Source organism: Crocodylus porosus, unplaced genomic scaffold (genome assembly GCF_001723895.1).
Source record: "Crocodylus porosus isolate Cpor-Errol unplaced genomic scaffold, CroPor_comp1, whole genome shotgun sequence".
In the NCBI taxonomy this organism is placed as follows: Eukaryota; Metazoa; Chordata; order Crocodylia; family Crocodylidae; genus Crocodylus; species Crocodylus porosus.
The window spans coordinates 38,488,592-38,511,169 of record NW_017728910.1 but is presented as its reverse complement, the minus strand read 5'-3'; the positions used below and the strand labels follow the sequence as shown (position 1 = coordinate 38,511,169).

The following is a 22,578-nucleotide window of genomic DNA, read 5'->3' as shown; positions in this document are numbered from 1 at the left end:
TGCATTCCACACCTCAGACTTATTCTCAGGTCCTTGTGTAGCTGCACTGCTGTGCCCTCTGAGTGGGCTCAGGAAGCATCAGCCTAGATACTTCACCTGGACCAATGGAAACATCTCTTCAGATGACAGGATTAGGATTCAAACTGACCTTGATAAATTGGAAGAATAGTCTAAAAGAGAGAGCATGAAATTCAATAAGGACAAGTGCAAAGTACTACATTTAAGAAGGAATGGTTAAATGCATTAACAAGAATGACTGGTAGTACTGCAGAAGACTTGTAAATTGCAAACCAAGTCTAAGTTAACAGTGTATTGCTGGTGCAAAAGGAAAAAACCCAGTAGCACCCTAGAGATTAATAGGAATATCATAGGCAAGTCGGAGGAAGTGACTCTTCCATACTTGCATGTGCAAATCAAGCCTTCATCTTTAAAGGCAAAATACAAAGTTCTTCTTGACTATGTTGTATACAGATAATTCTCAGTTTTACAGTGCGGATAAAATTCCCTGGATAAAAAATTTTTTTATTATCTGAATGCTAGATCCGGTGTTAAAATAGCATAGTCTGTGTCACTGAGTAATACAAGCAAAGTGGTGCTTCTAAAGTACTATTCAGTTCAATAGCCTGTCAGCTAACATGATTATCTGAGTTAAGTACTCTTTTAAGACAGCCTAAGACCATAAATCTCTTCCACAGATTACCTAGCCTGCCCTTTAACCTATTTAAGGATTTTTAATTAATCAGCGCCTGTTTCCTATGGTTTTTGGTTTTTTGCTAATTGAAATGTTACAGTTTTTTTTTCCTGTTTCTGTCCAGTCCTTTTCACCCACCTTTTGTTTTATCAATTTAGCATGTGAGTTGTTCAGGTTGTTAGGGACTTCTATTAAGTGTTTTGGCACCTAGCATAGTGAGCCTTGATGCTGGCTGGGATTTTCAGACACTGCTATAATACAAATAAAAAATAAAATTGAGAGAACATGTTAATCAGAGTCTTTTGACTGTCTCAGCATATCCTGGGAGAGCTTTAATAGAAGATTTCTTTCTTAGTTTAACAAATGAAAAGCATTCCTAGAAGATGTAATTTGTCTAATTCTACAAATGAAAGGCAATTAAATGACTTATTCTTTGAGACATGAATTCATACATGATTGAATTGTTGTTGTTTTTCCCCAGAATGTAATGACTAACTTATGGGGAAAATAATAGATATTCCTCAGGTTTTCCAAGGATACATGAAGATAATGGGATATTACCAAAAGATAACTACCATGTCCAGAAATAGACTGCTGTCTCTGTGGTACTCTTTCATACAATTTTATTTAGAAATAAAACAGAAATGTTTATATATGAAAAATATAACGTACAGAGTACGTATTTTCTTCTGTATTTGTTCAACTAATCATCACTCTGAAACAAGGGCTGCCAGTGTCTTAGGCAGGGTACTTTCTCAGGTTGTTGAATGGGGATTTGGAGACCATATGACAAGCACGTGTATTCTTGTTCCGGTCTTATCCATGAATGGACTCGATGTAGAGACATCTGTTTTTCAGAGAATAAATACAGGCAGTTAATGAAGAAGGAAAACTTTTTAGTTTCTACTTCCCTTGGGCTCCTAATTACCTGACTTATGGACATGGGTAACTATTAAAAATGATATTAGAAGCCGGCTGGTAGATCTCTTGAATAAAAAGAAACTTTTTAATACAGAAATGGCAGTGGTGGTGATATGTTTTGTTTTTCCATTTATGATGTTTGAAGAGAAATCAGAGTTGATGCATTTTTCTTGAATTTCACGTATTGTCATTTATTAACACTGACAGTTTTTGTCTCAACTCCAGACATTCATTTAATAGTAATTTATTATATGTTTTAATAAGAGATGACTATTAAATGAATGTCTGGAGTTGAGACTAAAACCCATGTTAATCATTTGATTTATAATTTGCAGTTCTTGTTACAAAATTATTATATATTGTAAAATATTTTAAACTTTGAAACTATGTACTTTCATTAAAAAGTCCATACAGAATAAGCTGCCTACTGGGTTATATCAGCTTGACACTTTTCATTACCTAGAATGACTGAAGAGCAGTACTTGTCAGATACCAGCTTTTGTAACTTTTTTTTTTTATTATTACCTAGGTGTGTTTGATGAGAAAACATACCTTGGTTATTCCATCACAGTAGACTTTTTTTTCAACTTGGCGATCAACTTGGCTAAGCAGAAAGCTTTTCAGTGAGCTTAAACACAAAAAGGAGTGGAAACTTGGACAAACAGCTTGGGAGGAATATAAGAATATTGCTTGGGCATGCAGGGATGAAGTCAGGAAGTCCAAAGCACAATTGGAGTTCCAGCTAGCAAGTGATGTGAAGGGTCAGGGAAACTAGGGTCCCTATTGAATGGGGGAGGCAACCTAGTGACAGATGATGAGGAAAAGGCTGAAGTACTCAATGCCTTTTTTACTTAGGTCTTCATAGGCAAGGTCAGCTCCCAGATTACTGCACCAGGCAGCACAGTTTGGGGATGAGGTGAGCAGCCAGTAGGGACAAAAGAACAGGCTAGGAATTATTTAGAAAAGCTGGACACGTAGAAGTCCAGGTGCAATGCATCCGAGGGTGTTGAGGGAGTTGGCTGATGTGATTGCAGCGTGGCTGGCCCTTATCTTTGAAAACTTGTGGCAATTAGGGGAGGTCCCAGACTATCTGAAAAGGTCAAACATAGTGCCCATCTTTAAGAAAGGGAAGAAAGAGGATCCAGGGAACTACAGACCAGTTGGCCTTACCTCAGTCTTAGAGGTACAGTTTGATATCAGATTGGTACCGATTTATAACGAAAATTGGCTGTATCAGAAATTGACCCAATGGGGCTGATTCATTTGGCCAATAAATACTCACGTATGCATGCAGCCAGTGAGGAGCAGAGCCTGGCAGCGTGGAGTGCTGCCTTTGGTAAGTCTGTGGTGGAAGGGAATGGTAGAGGGAAGTGGAGGGGGGCAGATTAACCTTCCACCTCAGTGAGGAGGGGAGGGGGCAGGGGCAGGCGTTGCCCAGCCGGGATGCTCATCCGGGGGGTGGCGGGGTGTAAAGGGAGGGTGGCTCCTGCCACTGCTTGCATCTGGGGAGGGTATGGGTGGAGGGATGATATGTGCCCCTGGATCTGCTTGGGGTGGGTGTGCTGCAGCTGCAGGCTGGAGCCAGGGCTGAGCTGCCATGCACTGGGAAGAGCTGGGGCTGTGCTGGGAGGGAGCTACAGCCCCCTCTGTAGCCCGCGGGCTGAACCCAGCCCCGGGCAAGAAGAGCCTGGTGCAGCCCCAGTTCCAGCCCACAGTTGCAGCCTGCCCAACCCACCTCATACAGATCCAGGGGCGCATGCTCCCCCTGCCCTCCCGGAGTGCAAGCAGTGGTGGGAGCTGCCCTGTCCCACCCTGGCTGGGCAGCACCTGTCCTTGCCTCCTCCCTCATCACAGGGGAAGGGTTCATCTGCCCCCCTATGCCCCTTCCCTCCCCTTCCACCACAACAGACTTACCAGATGGAGGCAGCTGTCCATGCTGTATCAGAAATCGAATCGGTATCAGCTGATATGCCTCCTTAAAAATCAGATATTGGTATCAGCCCCAAAAATCTCTATTGGTGCACCCCTACTCAGTCCCTGGAAAAATCATGGAGCAGGTCCTCAAAGAATCCATTTCTAAGTACTTGGAGAAGGTGATGATGAGGCACAGTCTGCATGGATTCACTAAGAGCAAGTCATACCTGACCAACCTGAGTGCCTTCTTTGATGAGATGATTGGCTCTATGGATGCAGGGAAAGCATTGTACATAATGTACTTTGACTCTAGCAAGGCTTTTGATATGGTCTCTCACAGCATTCTTGCAAGCAACCTGAGGAATATGGGTGGGATGAATGGTGAATAGAAAGCTGGCTGGATTGTTGGGCTCAGTGGGTAGTACTCAATGGTTCAATGTCTAGCTGGCAGCCAGTATCAAGCGGAGTGTCTCAGAGGTCAGTCCTGGGGCTGGTTTTATTCGATATCATAGTTTCATAGCCAGTAGGGTCGGAAGGGACCTAAGCAGGTCATCAAGTCTGACCCCCTGCCATAGGCAGGAAAGAATGCTAGGGTCAAACGACCCCAGCTAGGTGATTGTCTAGCCTCCTTTTGAAGATCCACAGGGTAGGGGCAAGCACCACTTCCCTAGGAAGTTGGTTCCAGCTCCTAGCTGCCCTGACTATGAAGTAGCGTCTCCTGATATCTAGCCTGAACCTACTCTCAGTCAGCTTATGGCCATTATTCCTTGTAACTCCTGGTAGTGCTCGGGGGAACAGGGACTCTCCCAATGCCTGCTGGTCCCCCTTAGCCAGTTTGTAGGTAGCCACCAGATCCCCTCTCAGCCTTCTTTTGTGTAGGCTGAACAGGTTCAGGTCCCATAGTCTCTTCTCATAGGACCTACCCCGCTGCCCCCTGATTGTATGGCCCTCCTCTGGACCCTCTCTATACTATCTACATACCTCGTGAAGTGTGGCGCCCAGAACTGGACACAGTACTCTAACTGTGGCCTGACCAGTGTTGCATAGAGGGGGAGGATCACCTCCTTGGACCTGCTCGTGATGCATTTTTGTGGATGCATGACAGGGTGTGGTTAGCCTTCCTGACTGCGTCCCCACGCTCCCGGCCCATGTTCTTCTGGGAATCAATAGTGACTCCAAGATCCTTTTCTACCTTTGTGCTGACAAAAAGGGTGTTCCCCAGCCTGTAGATATGCTGCTGTTTTTTCCTCCTCAGGTGCATCACCTTGCTCGTGGCAGTATTGAAACCCATCCTGTTCTCATCTGCCCAACTCTGTAACCTGTCCAGATCTAGTTGTAGCCTGCCCCTCTCTTTTAGTATGTTCATTTCTCCCCACATCTTGGTGTCATCTGTGAACTTGGATGAGGGGGTGAAAAGCACCTTGTTAAAGTCGCTGATGAAGATACTGAACAGTGAGGGCCTGAGGACCGAGCCCTGGGGGACTCCACTGCCCATCTCCCTCCAGGTTGAAAATGACCTATCTACCACCACTCTCTGGGTATGGCCCTCCAGCCAATTTGTGACCCATCTGTCTGTGTAGGCATCGACATTACAGTTGCCTAATTTTTTTAATGAGGATTGGGTGAGAGACTGTTTTAAAGGCCTTCCTAAAGTCTAGAAAGACTACATCCACAGTGACACCTGTGGCCAAGGCTTTTGTGACCTGGTCGTAGAAGGCAACCAGGGTGGTCTGACAGGACCTGCCTCTAATGAACCCATGTTGATTGCCTGTAAACATAATCTCCCCTGCTGGTCCCTTGCAGATGTGCACCTGGATAATTCTCTCCGAGACCTTCCCCAGGACTGAGGTAAGACCAATGGGCCTATAGTTTCCTGGGTCCTCTTTCCTCCCTTTTTTGAAAATGTGGACCACATTGGCCCTTTTCAAGTGCTCGGGCACCTTGTCAGAGCACTACGAATGCTTGTAAAGCTGTGCCAGGGGTCCCGCAATGACCTCTGCCAATTCCCTCAGCACTCTGGGGTGGAGATCGTTGGGACCTGCTGATTTGAACATGTTTGGTCCCTCCAGAAGTTCCCTGACTAGGTCCTCACTAACCCTGGGCCTGGTTGCACCTGTCCTGGGTCTGTCCATATTCCCAGTGGGGGGGATGCCCCTGCCCCTGCCCAGAAAAATGGAAGAAAAGAAACTGTTAAAGAGATTAGCTTTGTCGCCTGGTGCTACCATCAGTTTACCAGGCATGTCCTGCAGAGGCCCTACGTTACTTGGTATCTTCTTTTTACCCCCTATGTATTTAAAAAAAGGACTTCTTGTTATCCTTGATCCGGGTAGCTAATCCCAGTTCCATCTCTGCCTTAGCCTTCCTAACAGCCCCCCTACAATCTCGAGCAATGGAGGTATACTCCTCCTTGGTGATGGTCCCTCCCTTCCATTGGGTGTACTCCTCCTTTTTGTCTTTTGAGATGCTTTTGGTGAGCCACAGGGGCTTTTAAGTGCTCTTTCCCCCTTTGATCCATGTAGGATTGTCACCCTTTTTGGGCTTGGAGGATCGTCTCCTTAAGGAACAACTATTCTTCTTGGACTCCCAACTCCCCTCCCCTCTGGGACCTCAGTGCCTCTCTGACTAGTCTCCTGACCTCATTGAAATCCACCCTCCTGAAGTCCAGAGCTGCTGCCTTGCTGTAGACCTTTGACACCCTGTGCTTGGTGCTGGATGGTGAATTCCAGTAGGTGATGATTGCTATTGCTCAGGTGGTCAAGCACCTGCAGTCCCCACATCAGGTCGTCACCTGTGGCCAGGACCAGGTCCAACACGGCATTTCCCCTGGTGGAGCTGTGCACCTGCTGGGTTAGCGGGAGGTCCTGTAATTCAGCTAGGAACCTATGTGAACGGTCAGACCTGGCTGACTGCTCTTCCCAGGAGATGTCCAGATAATTTAGGTCACCCACGATGACCACGTCCCTTGACTTGACTGCCTCCGCGAGCTGCCCAGAGAATTCTCTGGTTAGGTGGCCTGTAGTAGACTCCCACCGTTAGGTCCCTTTCCCCCTGACCCCCTTGTGCTCTGGGTCAGAATACCTCAGTCTGCCATACCTCAGACCCAGTGCTGTTTGCTGAGGATGTGTATTCCTCTTTAATGTAGAGTGCCACACCCCCACCTTTCCTCCCTGTTCTATCCCGTCTATACAGCCTATAGTCCTTGATGTTTACCACCCAGTCGTGTGTTGGATCCCACCAAGTTTCAGTGAGCCTCACTATGTCTGGGTTTGTACTGGCTAGCAGGAGGGTAAGTTCCTCCTGCTTGTTGCCCATATTACGGGCATTAGTCTAGATGCATTTAAGAGCTCCTGAGGGTGTATGTGCCTTACCCCCCGCTAATCCCAGGACTGTCTGGGCCCCTGCCTGTTACCTAGGTATTTTGTGCCCCTGTGTCCTTTAGCTTGCCCCCCAGGGCTTGGTAGTCCTTCATCAGGTGATCTAGACTGCTCCCAGCCGCATCATTAGTGCCCACATGGATTAGGACCATGGGTAGTAATCAGTGGGCCAGGTGAGGGCTGGGATCATCTCCGTCACGTTCTGAATCTGCTTTCTGGGCAGACAGTAAACCTCGCGTCTCATGGGATCCTGGCGACAGATGGGACCCTCTGTTCCTGTCAGGATGGAGTTGCCTATGATGAGTACCCAGCGTTTCTTCTTCCAGGTCAACTTGCCTCCTTCAGCCCGATCTATGCATGGAGTGATGTCCTCAACAGAGGTTTCCTCCTCACTTTCCTCTTACTCCAGTGTTGCCAGGGCCTCATACCTGTTCCCCAGCTGGACTGGAGAAGCTCGTACTGCGCCACCACAAGCAGCCCTGGCTCTGGAGGGGACCTTCTGCCATTCCGCTGCAGGGGGTACCTCCTGGGGCTCTTCTTCCTTTGGTGCGTGGCCCTGCAGGGAAAGGAAATAACCGTCAATTTTATCCTCTGCCTCCCTGATTCCCCTCAGCCTGCTAACCTCCTCCTGGAGCTCCCTCACCTGCCCCTCCAAGGCCCTAAGACAGGCGCCTGAGGGACAGGTGTAGGGACCCCCATTCCCTGGCCCCCTACCCCGGCCCATCTTCGTTAATGGTCTGGAAGATGGGATGGACTGCACCCTCAGCAAGTTTTGGGGATGATGCCTACTGGGATGGGGGGAGTAGTTGATGGACTGGATAGGAATAGGATTCAGAGTGATGTAAACCAATTGAAGGACTGGACCAAAGGAAATCTCATGAGGTTCAAGAAGGGCAAGTGCAAGTCCTGAACTTGGGATAGAAGAATCCCATGCACGCTACAGCTTGGGGACTGACTGGCTAAGTAGCAGCTCTGCAGAAAAGGACTTGGGGGTTTCAATGGGCAATAAGATGAATATGAGTCAGCAGTGTGCCCTTGTTACCAAGAAAGCTAACAGCATACTGGGCTACATTAGTAGGATCATTACCAGGAAATGGAGGGAAGTGTTTATTCTGCACTGGTGAGGCCACATCTGGAGTGTTGTGTCCAGTTTTGCCCCCACCTTCCCACTGTAGAAAGGATGTGGACAAGTTGGAGAGAGTCCAGCAGAAAGCAATGAAAATGGTTCATGGGGTGGGACAGATGACTTAAGGAGAGTCTGGGAACTGGGTTTATTTAGTTTAGAGAAGAGAAGACAAAGGGGATTTGATCCCAACTACCTGAAGGGAGGTTCCAAAGAGAATGGAGCTAGACTATTCTCAGTGATGGCAGAACAAGGAGCAATGGTCTCAAGTTGCAACAAGGGAGATGTAGGCTGAATATTAGGAAAAACTTTCTCACTAGGAAGGTGATGAAGCACTGGAACAAATTATTTGGAGCAGTTGTGGAATTTCTGTCCTTGGAGATTTTTAAGGCTTGGCTTAACAAAGCCCTGTTTAGAATGAAGTAGTTGGGGATGGTCCTGCTTTGTGCAGGGGGTTGGATTAGATGACCTCTTGAGTTCCTGTCCAACCCTAATTTTCTATGATTCTATAATAGCAGTAAAACCATGTATATTAAAAAAGAACCACACCTGACTTAAGTGGGACCAGGTTTTTGTTCAGTGCTTCAAGTTCTGTTGACTTCTAAATGGACCAGGGTTTCATTCTGAGTTCAGAATGGTGTGGTTAGAATGTCTATCTTTTATTGTTATGTCAAATGCCATGTTTATAATACAAATGCACTCTTTGTATACAGTAACTAAGAATGAAATCCTGTCATGTCATGGAGTATATTCCCATATAGAAAATAGTAACATTCCTTTGCTGACAGGGTCCTACAAAGGAATTCAGTGCACCTGGTTTGGGATCCATGGAACAGATCTTTGCTGTGTCCACCAAATACAGCTTTTAATGGACTTGGGAGATTTATGCATTAATTAGATTTTGGGTTTTAGGGTTTTTATTATAATTCATGTGTGGGGAGCAGCAGAGGTTGCTATTCAAGCTTTTAGGAAGGTTGATAGCTCACTAGCGAAGGAGTTGAAGTTTGCAAGTTAAGCTCTAGGCATGGATATCGTGTTATTATGATTGGCTAAATTAGCTGCTGTTAGTTTATATGTGTACCTATATTTATCAGAAAAATTGGGCAGGAATTAATCCAAGATGTTACATGAAAAAATATTATAATATGAAATTAAAATGTAGATGTTGATCTTAAACTATTCAATGAGTAAATTGATGTGCTGGTCCTCTCCAAGTTTTTAAATCAGAAACTAATAATAAAAATATATATTTAAATAGGACTATTGGCTAACTTTTGAAAGCCTAACTTTTTTCACTTTTTCTTTCCCTTTCAGATCTTCATTGTTCTCCATGTAATCAACTCTCCTTGTGACTTAACAAACTTTGGAAATAGCCAAAATGAAGCTAAAGCATACCATAAATCCCGTTCTTCTTCATTTCATAAACTTTATAATCTTGTTGTATTCACTTATAACATATATTCCATGGTACATACTATCTGGCTCAAGACAAGCCATTGCAAAATCAAAGCAAATTAAAGCTAAACCTGTGAATAACCAGCCTGGTAATGCATACAGATCTGTTAACAGCGTGCATTGCTTAGCTTCAGTTTTATATCCTGGATGTGATACGCTTGACAAAGTTTTCAAGTATGCTAAAACTAAATTCAAGGACAAGACGCTCCTGGGAACAAGGGAAGTCTTGAAAGAGGAAGATGAAATCCAGCCTTCTGGAAAAGTTTTTAAAAAGGTAAGTTATTTCATTGTCTGCCTTCAATAACTTTTTAAAAATCAGTAATGGCTGTTCTTCTCTGCAGTAGTTCCATGTGGGTGATAGGTATTTTGAAGAACTAAGGTTTTTTTCACATTTAAAAAAAAGACATTCTTTTCTTTAGTTCTTTCCATGCCTACTTAATTTAAGTCTTCTAATTCCCTGTTCTTTCATTAATCACTGTTTAAGAACAATCTAAAACCTCTTTGTGCATTCTTGAGTTAGATACTCTCATTTATGGCTGTAGCCAAACAAAAAAAAGCAGTAGTGAAATCACTGTACATAAATATTTTCTGAATTCTTTAAGTTTTTATTTGCTAAAAATCTTGAGATGGAGAAGGAAAAGTATGGGGAATGAATTCAAATTTTGTATTGGGATCTTTAAAGTCAGTGAACAATATTACTCCTGTAAATTTTCATAGTCAATATAATATGTGGACATACTACCAACCAGAAATGGTGCCTTTATTGGATGCTTTGTCGGTAAAGCATAAATGAATGGGTCATGGTGAAGTTTACTGAGAATTTTGCTTGCCAAGGGCTGTAGGTTTGAGATAACAGATATGAATTGGAAGGACTTTATTTTTCATGAAGTCTTATAGAAGGTGAACTATAGATTCTTAACAAATAGTCATTTACTCTACAAGTACATCTTGAACATCTCTGAGTAAGAGGGTATTTCTGTACAGCAGGACTTTGTAGTTTCCAGGGTGGATTTGATCAAATCAGTTTGATTTAAGTCACAATTTAAATCACTGGTTAGGAAGCCTCAATTTTAATCATTGTTCTATTCATCATCTTCAAAGTCTCTTCTTCCTGAGAGAGCGTGCTGTTCATGATGTTTCATTCAGGCAACCAGGCCTTGCATTTCTTTGTTGCACTATTTCCATTTTGCATGCATGCCTGTCTTACCCACAGGTAGAGGAACTTCATTAAAATATTCCCAAACGGAGTCTCTCTTATGGCCTGGCAAGTCTGCTGCCATGATAGAAGGGAAAATCTATCATACTATTCCCTCCCTAGATCTCAAATCAGGAGAAAGGCTATACTTGGAAACTTATCCCTCAAGGCTTCTGGAATATATTCTGTTCAAAAGGTTTCTATTTAATTTTTCTGCCCTTCCCTCCTTGCACTTATCCCCATAGTCGTCTTCTTTGGCCAGGTCTATTCTACCCCCAGCAATCCTCTATTCATTTAACTTGAGGGAAGTGGGGCATGTTTCAGCCTTCTTTGGTCAGTGTACCCCTAGCAGCTGGTTGAGAAGTGGGGAGTCCCTGGGTGCATAGGCTCCGGAATGGAGTGGGCTTCCCAGGCCACGGCCTGACCAACTTTTAGCAAGTTAATTATATAACCCACAAACACGCAATTGTCATTCTGGTTAAAACTGTATAGCAATTTTTAAAATTACATAGCTAGCTGAATTAATGTGTTAAAAGTTGGTCAGGCCATGGCCTGGGTGGCCCACCCCATTCTTCACCCTATGCCTCAGTGGCTCATCAAGCTGGGGGAGAGGGAGTCCCCCAGTGGCCGTTCAGCACGTGAAACCAGAAGTGCTGCAGCAAAACCCAGTGAGGCTGGGGCTGTTTCTGCTGCTGCACGCTGCTTTTCTGAGGCAGTGCAGTGGCTCCATCCTGTGCCCCCCATCCTGGCTGGGAGAGTGGCGGAAGGGCAGAGCCCTTGTTCTCAGCACCTTCCACCTGGAGCGCAGCCCTTGCTCTGCATGATCCATGCAGATCCAGGGCATGTGCTCCACCCCCTCCCCATGCTCTCCCAGACCTGTGGCACAGTGGCAGGAGCTGCCCTACCCCCTCCCTGCACCAATCTCTCTCCCTTGCTGTGGGGTGTTGATCTGCCCCCTCATGCCCCTTCCCTCCACCCCACTACACCAGACTTAGCAACTGGATGCAGCTGTGTCAAACGTCATAAAGGTGAAATCTGAATTCGAACCTTGAAACAGGGTGTCAGTTTACAAACGTCATAAATGCTGTTTGTCATAAGTCAGTTGTAAGTTGAGGACTGCCTGTAATCCCTATTCCATGATGATAGCTTTGATCTTTAACATATTTTAAATTATAACTACCCTTATATAGATTTTTTTTAAAAAAAAGCATCTTAACAAAAAAATCAAATAATATAATTAAATTTAAAAAATCAGATTTTTACTTATTTTGCTTTTAAATTGTTGAATTTTATCCACCCTTATAATTTCTTAAATCCAGGTTTCTAATGATGTTTTGGTGGACATACTTCTCTATGCAGCAGCATATTTGCTAAGTCAAGTCATTTCCTTCAGTGTTTTACATTTATTTTAACTATGTAATATGACTTTGGAAAAAGTATTGAACACTGCTCCCCCTTCCCTGATGTATGCTCCACTGGGGTTAATGTCAAATGTGATGTCATCAGGCAAGCACATCCCGGCGTGATGTTCTGATCAGGAACAGGTAGTATGTTGTGGAGGACTTGCAGGAAGAGTAGAAAGGTATATAAAGATTAGTTTTGAGGGAGGTATAACAGATTCCTCACTTGGGGAAAAAAAAAATATTTTGAGTGCTAATAAGGATGTATTAAATAGATGAAATTTGTAATATATTAATACATATATTTAAAACACACATGGGTATGTTCCCCATGTCATATACAAATGTTAGTGGATAAATATTAGTTTTTATTTAGATTTCCTCTGCTGAGGAACTCCAGCTGGTGATTTAAAGTTCTTTGTCACTCCTGGTGATAATATTCCGTAAGAGAGAAATACTGTACAAAATTGTGTGTTTATAAAGAACAGGTACATAAAATTTCTCTTAATATGGAACTCCCAATTTCATTTGACTGTAAAGAAATGAAGACAAGTTTAGCATGTATACAGAAACGCTTCTGAATATGGGTTAACATTTTGTTTACCAGTTTTGGGGTTTTTTTGTTAATAGCATAACTGGTAGCATGCAAGTAAGTCTATACATGTAAGTATCTTCAAGGTATTGGGAGGCTGAGAACTTGAGACATTGACTTACTTCAATTTTCTTTTCTATGACTCTTGAATGAATTGTGGAATTTTAGTTAAGTTTGAGACAACTGTTTTTAGATAGTGCTACATTTAATGCTGTACTCTTTTGTTCCACATGGCAGCATTATTGCATCAGTTTGCTTTCAAACTCCTTAGCCTTTTCATCTCAGGATAAAAAATGTTGTGTTGTCTAAATGTTTGATAAAATATTGAGCAAACAAAACTTTAGACCCTAAAATTTTACCATGCGATTTGCTCATTTTTATCATTTGTTTAGCTGAACTCCCACTTTAAATTAGCTGAGTGTTTTGACTGTAAAGTTTATCAGTAAAGTAGGAATTGATTTGCGTCTTTTTTTGGGAGTGAGATTTGCATCCTTTTTGGGGGAGGTCAGTCTTATGGGTCACATCTGTCATGCAGAGTTGTTATCTAGGCATGGATCTCCCCACAAGTCAGGAAACATGGCATCAGGATTAGTGGCAGTAGCATTAATTGCTGCAGCTTTGGGATTAATGGCAATTAACACTGCCACTGCTCCCCTGCTGCCAAATTCTTAGACCCATGGAGAGCCCTGCAGGCTGGATGATGGCTCTGTGGGCTAGATCTGGCCCATGAGCTATATTTTGGTCACAACTCCTGTAGAGTGTATATTCTAAGAATTGCCCTGTTCTAAGAATTGTTTTATTCTTCAAGTATTGAGCTGATGGAAAATATGTGTAAAACAATGTCTTTTACTTATTTTCCGAGACACTGATCCCCTTGAACAGATTTACTATTGCAAGGGTTCTCAAACTTTGTGATTCTGTGACCCTGAGCTCTGGATGGTGGTGGCGGGAGATGGGGAGCTTGCACACGGCAGCTGTTGCTGTCATCTACCACTCTGTGCCACTGCCGCGCACTGCTTCCCTGTGCCACTGTGCTTACCCCCCTGGGAAGGTTGTGGCCCCTTTTTAAATTGCTCGTGACCCTCCAGGGGGTCACGACCCACAATTTGAGAACCCCAATACTATTGGATCTCAGTGTCTTTTTGATCATTTTACATTCATATAATTTATTCTTCAGCATCTAGTTTTTGGTAAAGATATTCTCGCACTACTTCTTCAGTGCAACAGTCTTGAAATTTGTAAGTAATTCTTTACTTTTATTAATACAGTGCTTTTTTTTCTACTCATCTAATACTACTTACAGTATCACTTCTTAAGAAATAATTTGTCTAAAGTCATTTGCTCAGTGAGCGGCAGATGCAAGAATAGAATCCAGTGTCACCTGTGCATTGGACCAGACTGTCTGCCAGGGGTCATTTCACTTTTGCAAGTGGTGGCGTGATGAGTTAGTCTCCTTTTTTTGAAGTAAAACTGGTCTAGTGGAAGTCAGGCCCTCAGCTGTACGCTCAAACAGCAAATCAGAAATCCTTTGAATACTCCAGCACCAGCGTCTCCTTTTTAGATGCGATGATTAGTATCCAGAATGATAATATACAGACCACATTATACAAAAAACCTGCAGGCCAACATACATATCTGCACAGAACCAGTAATCGCCCTAGACACACTGAGAAAGCTGTGATATACAGCTAAACCCTAAGATACCATCGAATTTGCACTGAGGAGAACACCCAGGATTGCCACCTCACCAATCTTAAAAAGGCTTTCAACCAACAAGGACGCTCCTCCAGAGCGAGAGATTGCATGTTTGAAAGAGGCACCCGGATACTTTGTGAAGAATTGTTGCAGTACAGAAGGAAAACCCCCCACGAATTGCACACTGCTGGTTATGACACATCATCCCTCCCTTGAACCCATATGGAAAATCCTCAAACAATTGCAACCCATACTAGAAAGGCACCCAATTCTTAAAGAGATCTTCCTAGAACCACACATCCTAGCCTTGAAACAAGCACCGAACCTTGTTAACATCACCAGAAACACACTTCCTCAGGTCAAGAACACACCAAATGGATCCAGACCATGCCATGACAAGAAATGCAAAACCTGCCAACACATCACCTCCGCCACAACAGAACTGTCAGCTTTCCTGGATCTTACAGCTGCACCTCCAGAAATGTAATTGTTACAGGGCACTGAGGTGCCTGCTCCTTTAGGAGCATAAACTGCCTAGGGAGAGGGCCCTTAGACCCAGACAGAAGCCCCACAGGTGCAGGTTACTGTGGTAACAGGCTCAGTGAATTAGTGTGCACCTGCACCCAGTTAGCTGACCAGAAGAAGGCAGGGCCCTGGGCACTATAAACCCCAAGGCTGAGATCAGCAGGAGTTAGTTCTCTTTCAGCAGCCAAAGGGGAGGTAGCCTCCAGGGAGAAATTGCCCAGAGACTGGCTGTCTGATATGCTGCACTTAGGGCTATTGGGGCTCCAGGAGCTCAACAGGTACCCTGGCCTATAAGGCGCTTAGTGCTGGGGGAAGCTTGACATTTGCAGAACACACCCTAAACTGTTTATATTATGTTGTAGCTTGGGGGCTCATATCTAGGTTGTTGTTTTACCGGTGGATTGGGCTGAGGCTACTGGGGAAGGAGGAGGCCTTATTGGGGGCCCACTACAGTGTGGTGACCCCAGCGCCAGAGAGAGCGCAGCAACACGGGAGGTAAGCAGACCCCGGCGCCAGAGAGAGCACAGTGACGAGTGCTGTGGAGAGCTCAATGCCAGGTGGGGCAGAGACAGGGTTGTGGAGAGATCAGCACCAGGGGGTGCAGAGACAGACAAGATGTGAATGCCATCTGCAAGGGTTGGGGCGTGGTAAAGGGGCGGTTTGGAGCTACACATCTAGCCCATAAGGCTGAGGGTGTCCCGTGAGGCGTCCATTTTGGAGTGGTACCCACAGGGTTCAGTGCGGTCCATCAGAACCGTGTCCAAGTACGCACTTGAGGGCAGCCCCCCTATTTATTATAAGTACATCAAGACGTGGCAGGAGAAAAAAAGGGTGCCTGTTGGGCAACAGTCACGGAGCCCTAGGGGCATCACAGCCATCCCTGGGGACCCCATCCCATGACAGTAATATATCTCATCCAATGCACCAAATGCCCTGATGGAAAATATGTAGAAGAGATCAAACAACAACTGCGCACCAGAATGAATGCACACTGGAAATCTAGCAAAGACAAGAATACCCATTTACCTATGGGGGACACATTTCTCACAAGAAAACCACTGTCTCTCCAATTTCTGTTCTAATCCTCAAAGGAAGCTTACAAAACACCTCTCAGAGATGAACCTGTGAAATTTACTTCATCAACCTCCTGAATACAAAAAATCATGGACTAAATATATAGACATTGGATTTATGACACATTATAACCTGCCTGACATCTGACTCCCCAAATACCTCCCCACTGTGTAACTGCTACATTCATCCCCCTTCTCCCCCCTATCAAGCCTGTCTCTCACCCACTGACTCCTCAATTTACACCTTCACTGACTGCCTATCTTACATCCATACCAGCCCATCCTCTGGCTTCTTTACTTTTCATTCCATCTAGGAAGAGCACACACTAACTGTAGAGACTTCCTCAGCCTGACGAAGGGTTTTTAAACGTGAAAACTTGACAATTTTTTCCCCCTCAACTATTTAAATTGGTCTAATAAAAGAATACCATATTCACCCAAAGAACCTTGTCTGCCTATGTCCTGAGACCAACACAGCTACAACCTATACCCTAGATATCCCTGATAATTGAAGAAATTTTGAGTATTATGCTACTGTTGAGAACTCAGCTTGGAAATCACATAGTCTGAAAGATTCTACAATTTCAAATACCCAAGGGGAATATAAATGAAATACATTAGCAAATGTGGATATTTTCTCCTTTTTTGTGTAGTTTTTTTTTTTGCACTTGACAGTGCTTTATATTGGCCACCTTCCTCATCTGGCTGAATTAGAATTAGAAGGCCAAGCAAGGGTCCAAGCAAATTCTGCATCTATGGAAGGGCTATTCCTGAACCATCCCTGTTACATCTGTCCAGCCTCTTGAAAAACACCACCGCCATCTTGACGGAGACGCCAGTCATCCTAAGCAGAATGTTGCATTGTCCTATAATTCCATGTCTTGCATACAATCCTTCTGTTAATACAGCCCTAGAATGCACTTGATTGTTTGTTTGTTTTTGCATCAGGATCACATTACTGACTGACTCGTGTTGTATTTGATATGCAGTAGAAACTTTGGATCCTTTTTATCAGTATTATTGCCAACTTGGGTATCTCTCTTCTGAATTTTTTGCATTTGATTTTTCGTGCCTTGTATACATTTGTCTCTGAATTTCATTTGTTTTGCTTATCTCAGTTCTTCATTTTTATCGAGATCACTTTGAATTTGAATTCCATCCTGCATCCCCTCCCAGTTTTTTGAATAATCCCCAAATCTGTAATTTACACTGTATCTCTGGATCTAAGACATTAATCAAAAGGATTAAAATAGCAAGTGGCCATTGATGGCTAGAAAAATGGCATTTAGAGGTTTGTTTTTGGAAACTGGCTTATAGGTAAAGTTAGATATGCATTAGAACAATGTTCCAGGAACTGTTTATGACAGTTTCATCAAGGTCTGCTGCATCTGATACAGGCAAGTAGCAAACAGACACATGGACTGTGAAATTAAAGATGCACCAGTGTTCCATAGTGTGAAATAAGGTGGCACCAGGTCTGTGCCCAATTGCAGAGCCCTTGAGATTTCCAGTTTTGTGGAAATGGACTCAATTAGAAGGACACTGGTAAAGCCCAAATTAGCATGTGTGCATGTGTTGGGTTTGTGAAACAAAGGAATTTGCTGATAGGACAGAACATGGACAGTGTGATATTCACAGAGACCAGGCGATGATGACCAGAGATGAAGAGTCATTAGGAGGGGAAAAGAATACAAAAGAAGGGAGTTCAGAGCAGCAAAGGGTCCCAAAGAGGGGAACCCGAGGCCGCTATGGATAGAGGGCATACCACCAGCCTGTCTCACCTGCCCCACTGGGAGGGAGTAGGCCTCGGCCTCCAACCTCCAGGCTACTGACATCTGACATTCAAGAGAGAACCTCATGGTGAAGCTCGCGTACTGGCTAGATGTACCTTTCCTCTGATGACAGCTCTAGGACTGGTAGGTATAGAAGTGTTTGCATTATTACCTGCTGTCACTGTGTATCAGTAAAATTCACCTGTTATCAAATGGAAAGGTCAAGGTCAGTCTGATGGTTTTGGGTCTGCCCAGACAAGGTATCTGGGTCATAAATCTGATGCTAACAGCCATGAGCTCATAACAGACACTGCTGGAGCCCCACTTGACATCTCTGACATTAATCCATTAATAGTTATTTTTAATTATGATTATTTACACAACCTATATATTTATCTAATACTAACAACTTTAAATGTCAATAGGAGAGCAGTCCAATCTTTATTTTTTATACTTATAAATCTTGAGGACAGATGCAAATTTAGTGGAAAACAATTTAATTGGAAAAAATAAGAAAAAGGTTGTAATTTTAAGTAATATTTTGTAATAAAAATTAAAGGAAGGTCTATTTAACTACAGTAAAAGCTCTGTTATCTGGCATCCCCTGGGAAAGGGGGATGCTGGATTACAAAATATGGCAGTTAATTGAGCAGCCCGAACAGGCATCCGTGCCTGTTCAGGCTGCCATTTCTCCCGCTGCATCCGGGGCGTTACTGCTCCTCCCGCATGCCCTGCAGGCCCTTCTGGACAGGGAGGTGGGCCCTGCACAGCCTGTTATGCCCCCAAGCCATGGGGGCTCAGCAGCTCAGGCTGCTTTGCCTTGGGCCGTGGGGGCTCAAAAACCGGAAGTGCCACCCACAATGGGCACTTCCAGTTTCACTTCACCTTACAAGCCAGTACGCTGGCTTGTAAGGTGCTTGTTAACGGAGCTTTTACTGTAATTCTGTTCATGACCAAGAAATGAATTTGGGCTGTGGGAATGACATTTTTGGGTTGCTGTTCCTTATTTTGTAGCATACAAATAAACAGTCCAAAATTTAGAAGAACAAAACTGCAGTCTTTATACCGCTTCTGAAATGTAAATTTGATTCTATCATTTGAGTTTACAATACAGCAAACATGAAATCCTGAACTCGTTAAAAGTCGATAACAAAATTTTCTTTGACTTTAGTACAGCCTGGATATCATCTTGGGAATCTTTTCATAGATCTGAAAAGATTTTCCTGGAAGGAGATCAGAGAGAATAAAAGATGCTATGTTTGATAAAGAGGTTTTATCAGTAAAAGTATGAGATTGCCTAGTTACATTTCACCAGTGTGAAATAATGTATATAGCTCTTCTATCCAAAACGAATGCCAGAAACATTAGCACACTGCAGGGCGTCCAGTGCCAGTGAAGTACGGTTTTATGAGCGTGCTACACAATTTTCATAAGTTTTACAGAGGGATTCATTTTATTTCATTTTCAGTGTACTCTAGACATTCACTACTTTGACCAAAATGTGGTGTGCATGCACTCAAGCTTTAAAATAATTAACTTTGGTATTGGTACTAGTGCACCTGTAGCAGTTTGGGCTGGCTGAAAAATCCACCTAAGAATCTGGGTAAACATTTGCATGGCTGCTCTCTAACTCCATACTATACTGGCTAGATTGCTGATTTGAATATAACTACATTATTCTTCAGTTGCTGCTGCAGGCATATCCTTAGATAATATTAGTGTCTTTGCAGAGAACCCCAAATAGCTAACAGTTGTAGAAATAAGGCAAGGCAGAGCAGTTCCTTATAGACAAGCTAATTCACAGAGGCATAAGCTTTCATAAGAAACAGTTTACATTATAGGTGTAGATAGGTTATACCAGGTACTTTTCAGGACTAGAAGTAAAGGTAGGGTAGTGTGCTAAGTTAGTGACGGTATCCCATCAGTATGCTGCTGTGGGAGTAGCATATTGTGATGGCAATTTTATCATCTTTTTATAACATTTATTTTTCCGAGGTAAAATAAAATTCAAAGAAGAGAGTTTATTTAAAGATTTGAAGGACAAAAAATAATTTTGAGTAGTATACGTTGGACTTAAGTGAGAAAAAAATGGCAGAATGAGCTTTTTGAATATCCAATATTTAAACTGATGAAGAAAAAATGAGTATATTGTACAGTAGTAAAATGGTACCTACCAGAAGTTCTCACAGGCCAGCCCGTGGCAGACTCCATTTCCCACCAGCCCCTGCCTGTGTCACTGTGGCCAGTTTCTATGGAGACCCTGGAAGGGTGGGGCTGTGACAGCATGGGGCTCCAGTTTCTATGGCAAGCAGTGCTTGCAGGAGTGCACAGGCAACGGATCGCGGCTCTGCCCCGACTCCGGACCGCACCACAGAATCCCAGCCCCTGAGCAACTCCCTGTCCAGCCATGCGCCCTATCAGCAGCACTGCTTGGGCCGGTCTTCCTGGAAACCCCAGCCCCACACTGTCATGGCCCTGCCCCTCCCAGGGTTTCCATGGAAACCAGCCACAGTGACACAGGCAGGGGCTGCTGAGAAATGGAGTATGGCTGCCTGTCAGACCTGCCATTTTACCCACCCCTGCTTTAAGGTAAGGTTATACTCTAGGAAAGCGCTATAACAGATCAGCTAGGAATGTAACATTTGTGTCCATGATTTCCAAATGAAATGTGCGTAGTTCGTAAGAGAGTGGTATATTTTGAGAACGGTATATTTTCAAGTATCTTTTTAGCCTTATAGGTCCCATAAGTTCTGAAAGATAAGCTGAGTTCTCAGGCATTATTATTAGTAATACAGCCATTGGAAGCCATACTTTGCTTTCATTGCCAACTCACTGAATTAGCCTTTAGCTAGTTATACCTTTGCAATGCAGTTTTTTGGGGGGGTTTTTTTGTTTTTAATTTAGCAAATGAGGATTTATTTGAATAGTGCTAAATGCAGCACACGTGTTTGGGAGAGAGCTTCAAACTCCTTTAAATGGTGGTAACAGGTATTTATGAAGAAAACAGGATTTTTGTTGTTGTTTTCCTTTGTTTACTGTTTAATAGTAGTATCCAACTCCTGCAACTGTGGTTGTGAAAGCAAACTAGAAGTTAGGTTGTATAAGGAACAAAATGAAGAATAATAAGGAAAAATAATGCTGATACGATCAATGATACAGCTTTGTTGTGTATTGGCCACCCTATTTAAAAATTTTAGAATTACAAATGGTTCTGAGAGATGTGACTAGAAGGGTTAGGGTTATGGGAAACTCAACAGAGATGAGATTGGATTTATTTACATTAGACGAGAGGGATAAGGATGGCTATCACAAAAATGTGTCAAATGCTTTATAGAAATTAGATTTGGAGTTTCTTTTCTTCTAGGACTGTGTGAAACAGCACCGTTTCGACTTCTGTTTTGCCATTTCTATGAGACAGTGTTTTGTTTAGAGTTTCATTTAGTTTCAAAAGCACTGTTCCATTTTGTTTTGTCAAAACTTTTGCTATTTCGACATTTTGCTCATAGGCTGTAATGGGGAAGCACATAACCAACCGCCTATAACTTTGTCATTTCTTGTCTGATTCCGATGAAACTTGCAGAGATGGGAGCCCCTTCTGAGACCATGAAGTCTGTCAAGTTTTAAGGAGATTGAGGTGCAGTTTTCCAGAAACCTCTTCACCTAAGCCTTGAAAGCAAAACTTATGTCACGTGTGTGTGTTAAGGTGCAGCAGGGTGAAAACTGCAGGCATGGTAGCCCCTGATGAAGCCATGAAGCCTCCCAGCTTTCAAGGAGATAGTTGGAGGGGTTTCTGGGAAACCGCACTTCAAACTGTTCAGAGCAAAACTCATGTCACTTGTAGGTGTGAAGATGCAGAGAAAGCTCAGTTCAAACAGTGGTTTTTATGCTGTTTTTCTGTCCCTCCCCCAGAGCATTGGGATTGGAAGGGACCTTGGGAAAGGATCACAGTCACTGGCCAGCTACACATGTTAATATCGGAGCAGTACTTTCCACTGCCCCACCTCTTTGCTTTAGTTTCTCTTTAACTGCAGGCAAGCCCAGCTTTGAAACTCGAAATGTCTTGAAACTTTCAAAATGTTTTGACTCCCTCATTTCATTTTGAGGCTGTTTCAAAGCCTTTCGTTTCGATGTTGCTGTTTTGAGCTTGAAATGAGTCAAAACAGTGTTGAAACGAAGCAGCCAGTGAGATTTCGCACAGCCCTATTTTCTTCCTGTTTCATAACAGGAAGGAGATGTTGAGTGAAATGTAAGAAGTGCAAAATTAAAGACTGGTAAAAACATGTTTTTCACACACGGCATAATTAAGTCACTGCAGGATGTTACAGATGCAAACACTTGCAGATTTTTGTAAAGAGGTGGACTTTTACATGCATAACACAAATTTCCAAAGTTTCAGAACTTGATATTAAGATAAATTTTGCAAGCAAGACTAAAATATGCACTTTAGGGTTTAAATCAGTCTTAATTGTTAACTTGCATGGAGAAAAGTCTAAAATAGAGTATAAATTAATGTGTCTCTGCCATAATTGTGTTCTCTATGGAGTGAAATGAGAAAATATCCAAGCAGCTTTTATGATTCTATTTCTAATATAATTATCTTTGGAAAATATATTAAGTATTTATTTAAAATATTTCACAGGCCGACTAGGCGCTGAGAGTGTATCAGCCATGAGGCTGCTGGGTTTGGGATTGAGGAGGCAAGTTGGGAGTGAATTAAGGCAAATTTAGTGCCAACACTCACACAGTTAAATGGGTCACCAACTGGCTGGAGGGCCGCACCCAGAGAGTGGTAGTGGATGGGTCATTTTTGACCTGGAGGGATGTGGGCAGTGGGGTTCTGCAGGGCTC

At 43.3% G+C, this 22,578-nt stretch overlaps 1 protein-coding gene across 1 annotated transcript in view; it reads left to right on the top strand.

Moving 5' to 3' along the window:
• ACSL3 (acyl-CoA synthetase long-chain family member 3) overlaps positions 1-22,578 on the top strand; it is a 95,299-nt gene that overhangs the window by 6,184 nt on the left and 66,537 nt on the right. The window contains exon 3 of the mRNA XM_019533072.1: positions 9,338-9,752. Within this exon, the coding sequence (XP_019388617.1) occupies positions 9,402-9,752 (351 nt within the window). The 5' untranslated portion in view covers positions 9,338-9,401. The remainder of the gene's footprint in view (positions 1-9,337; positions 9,753-22,578) is intronic.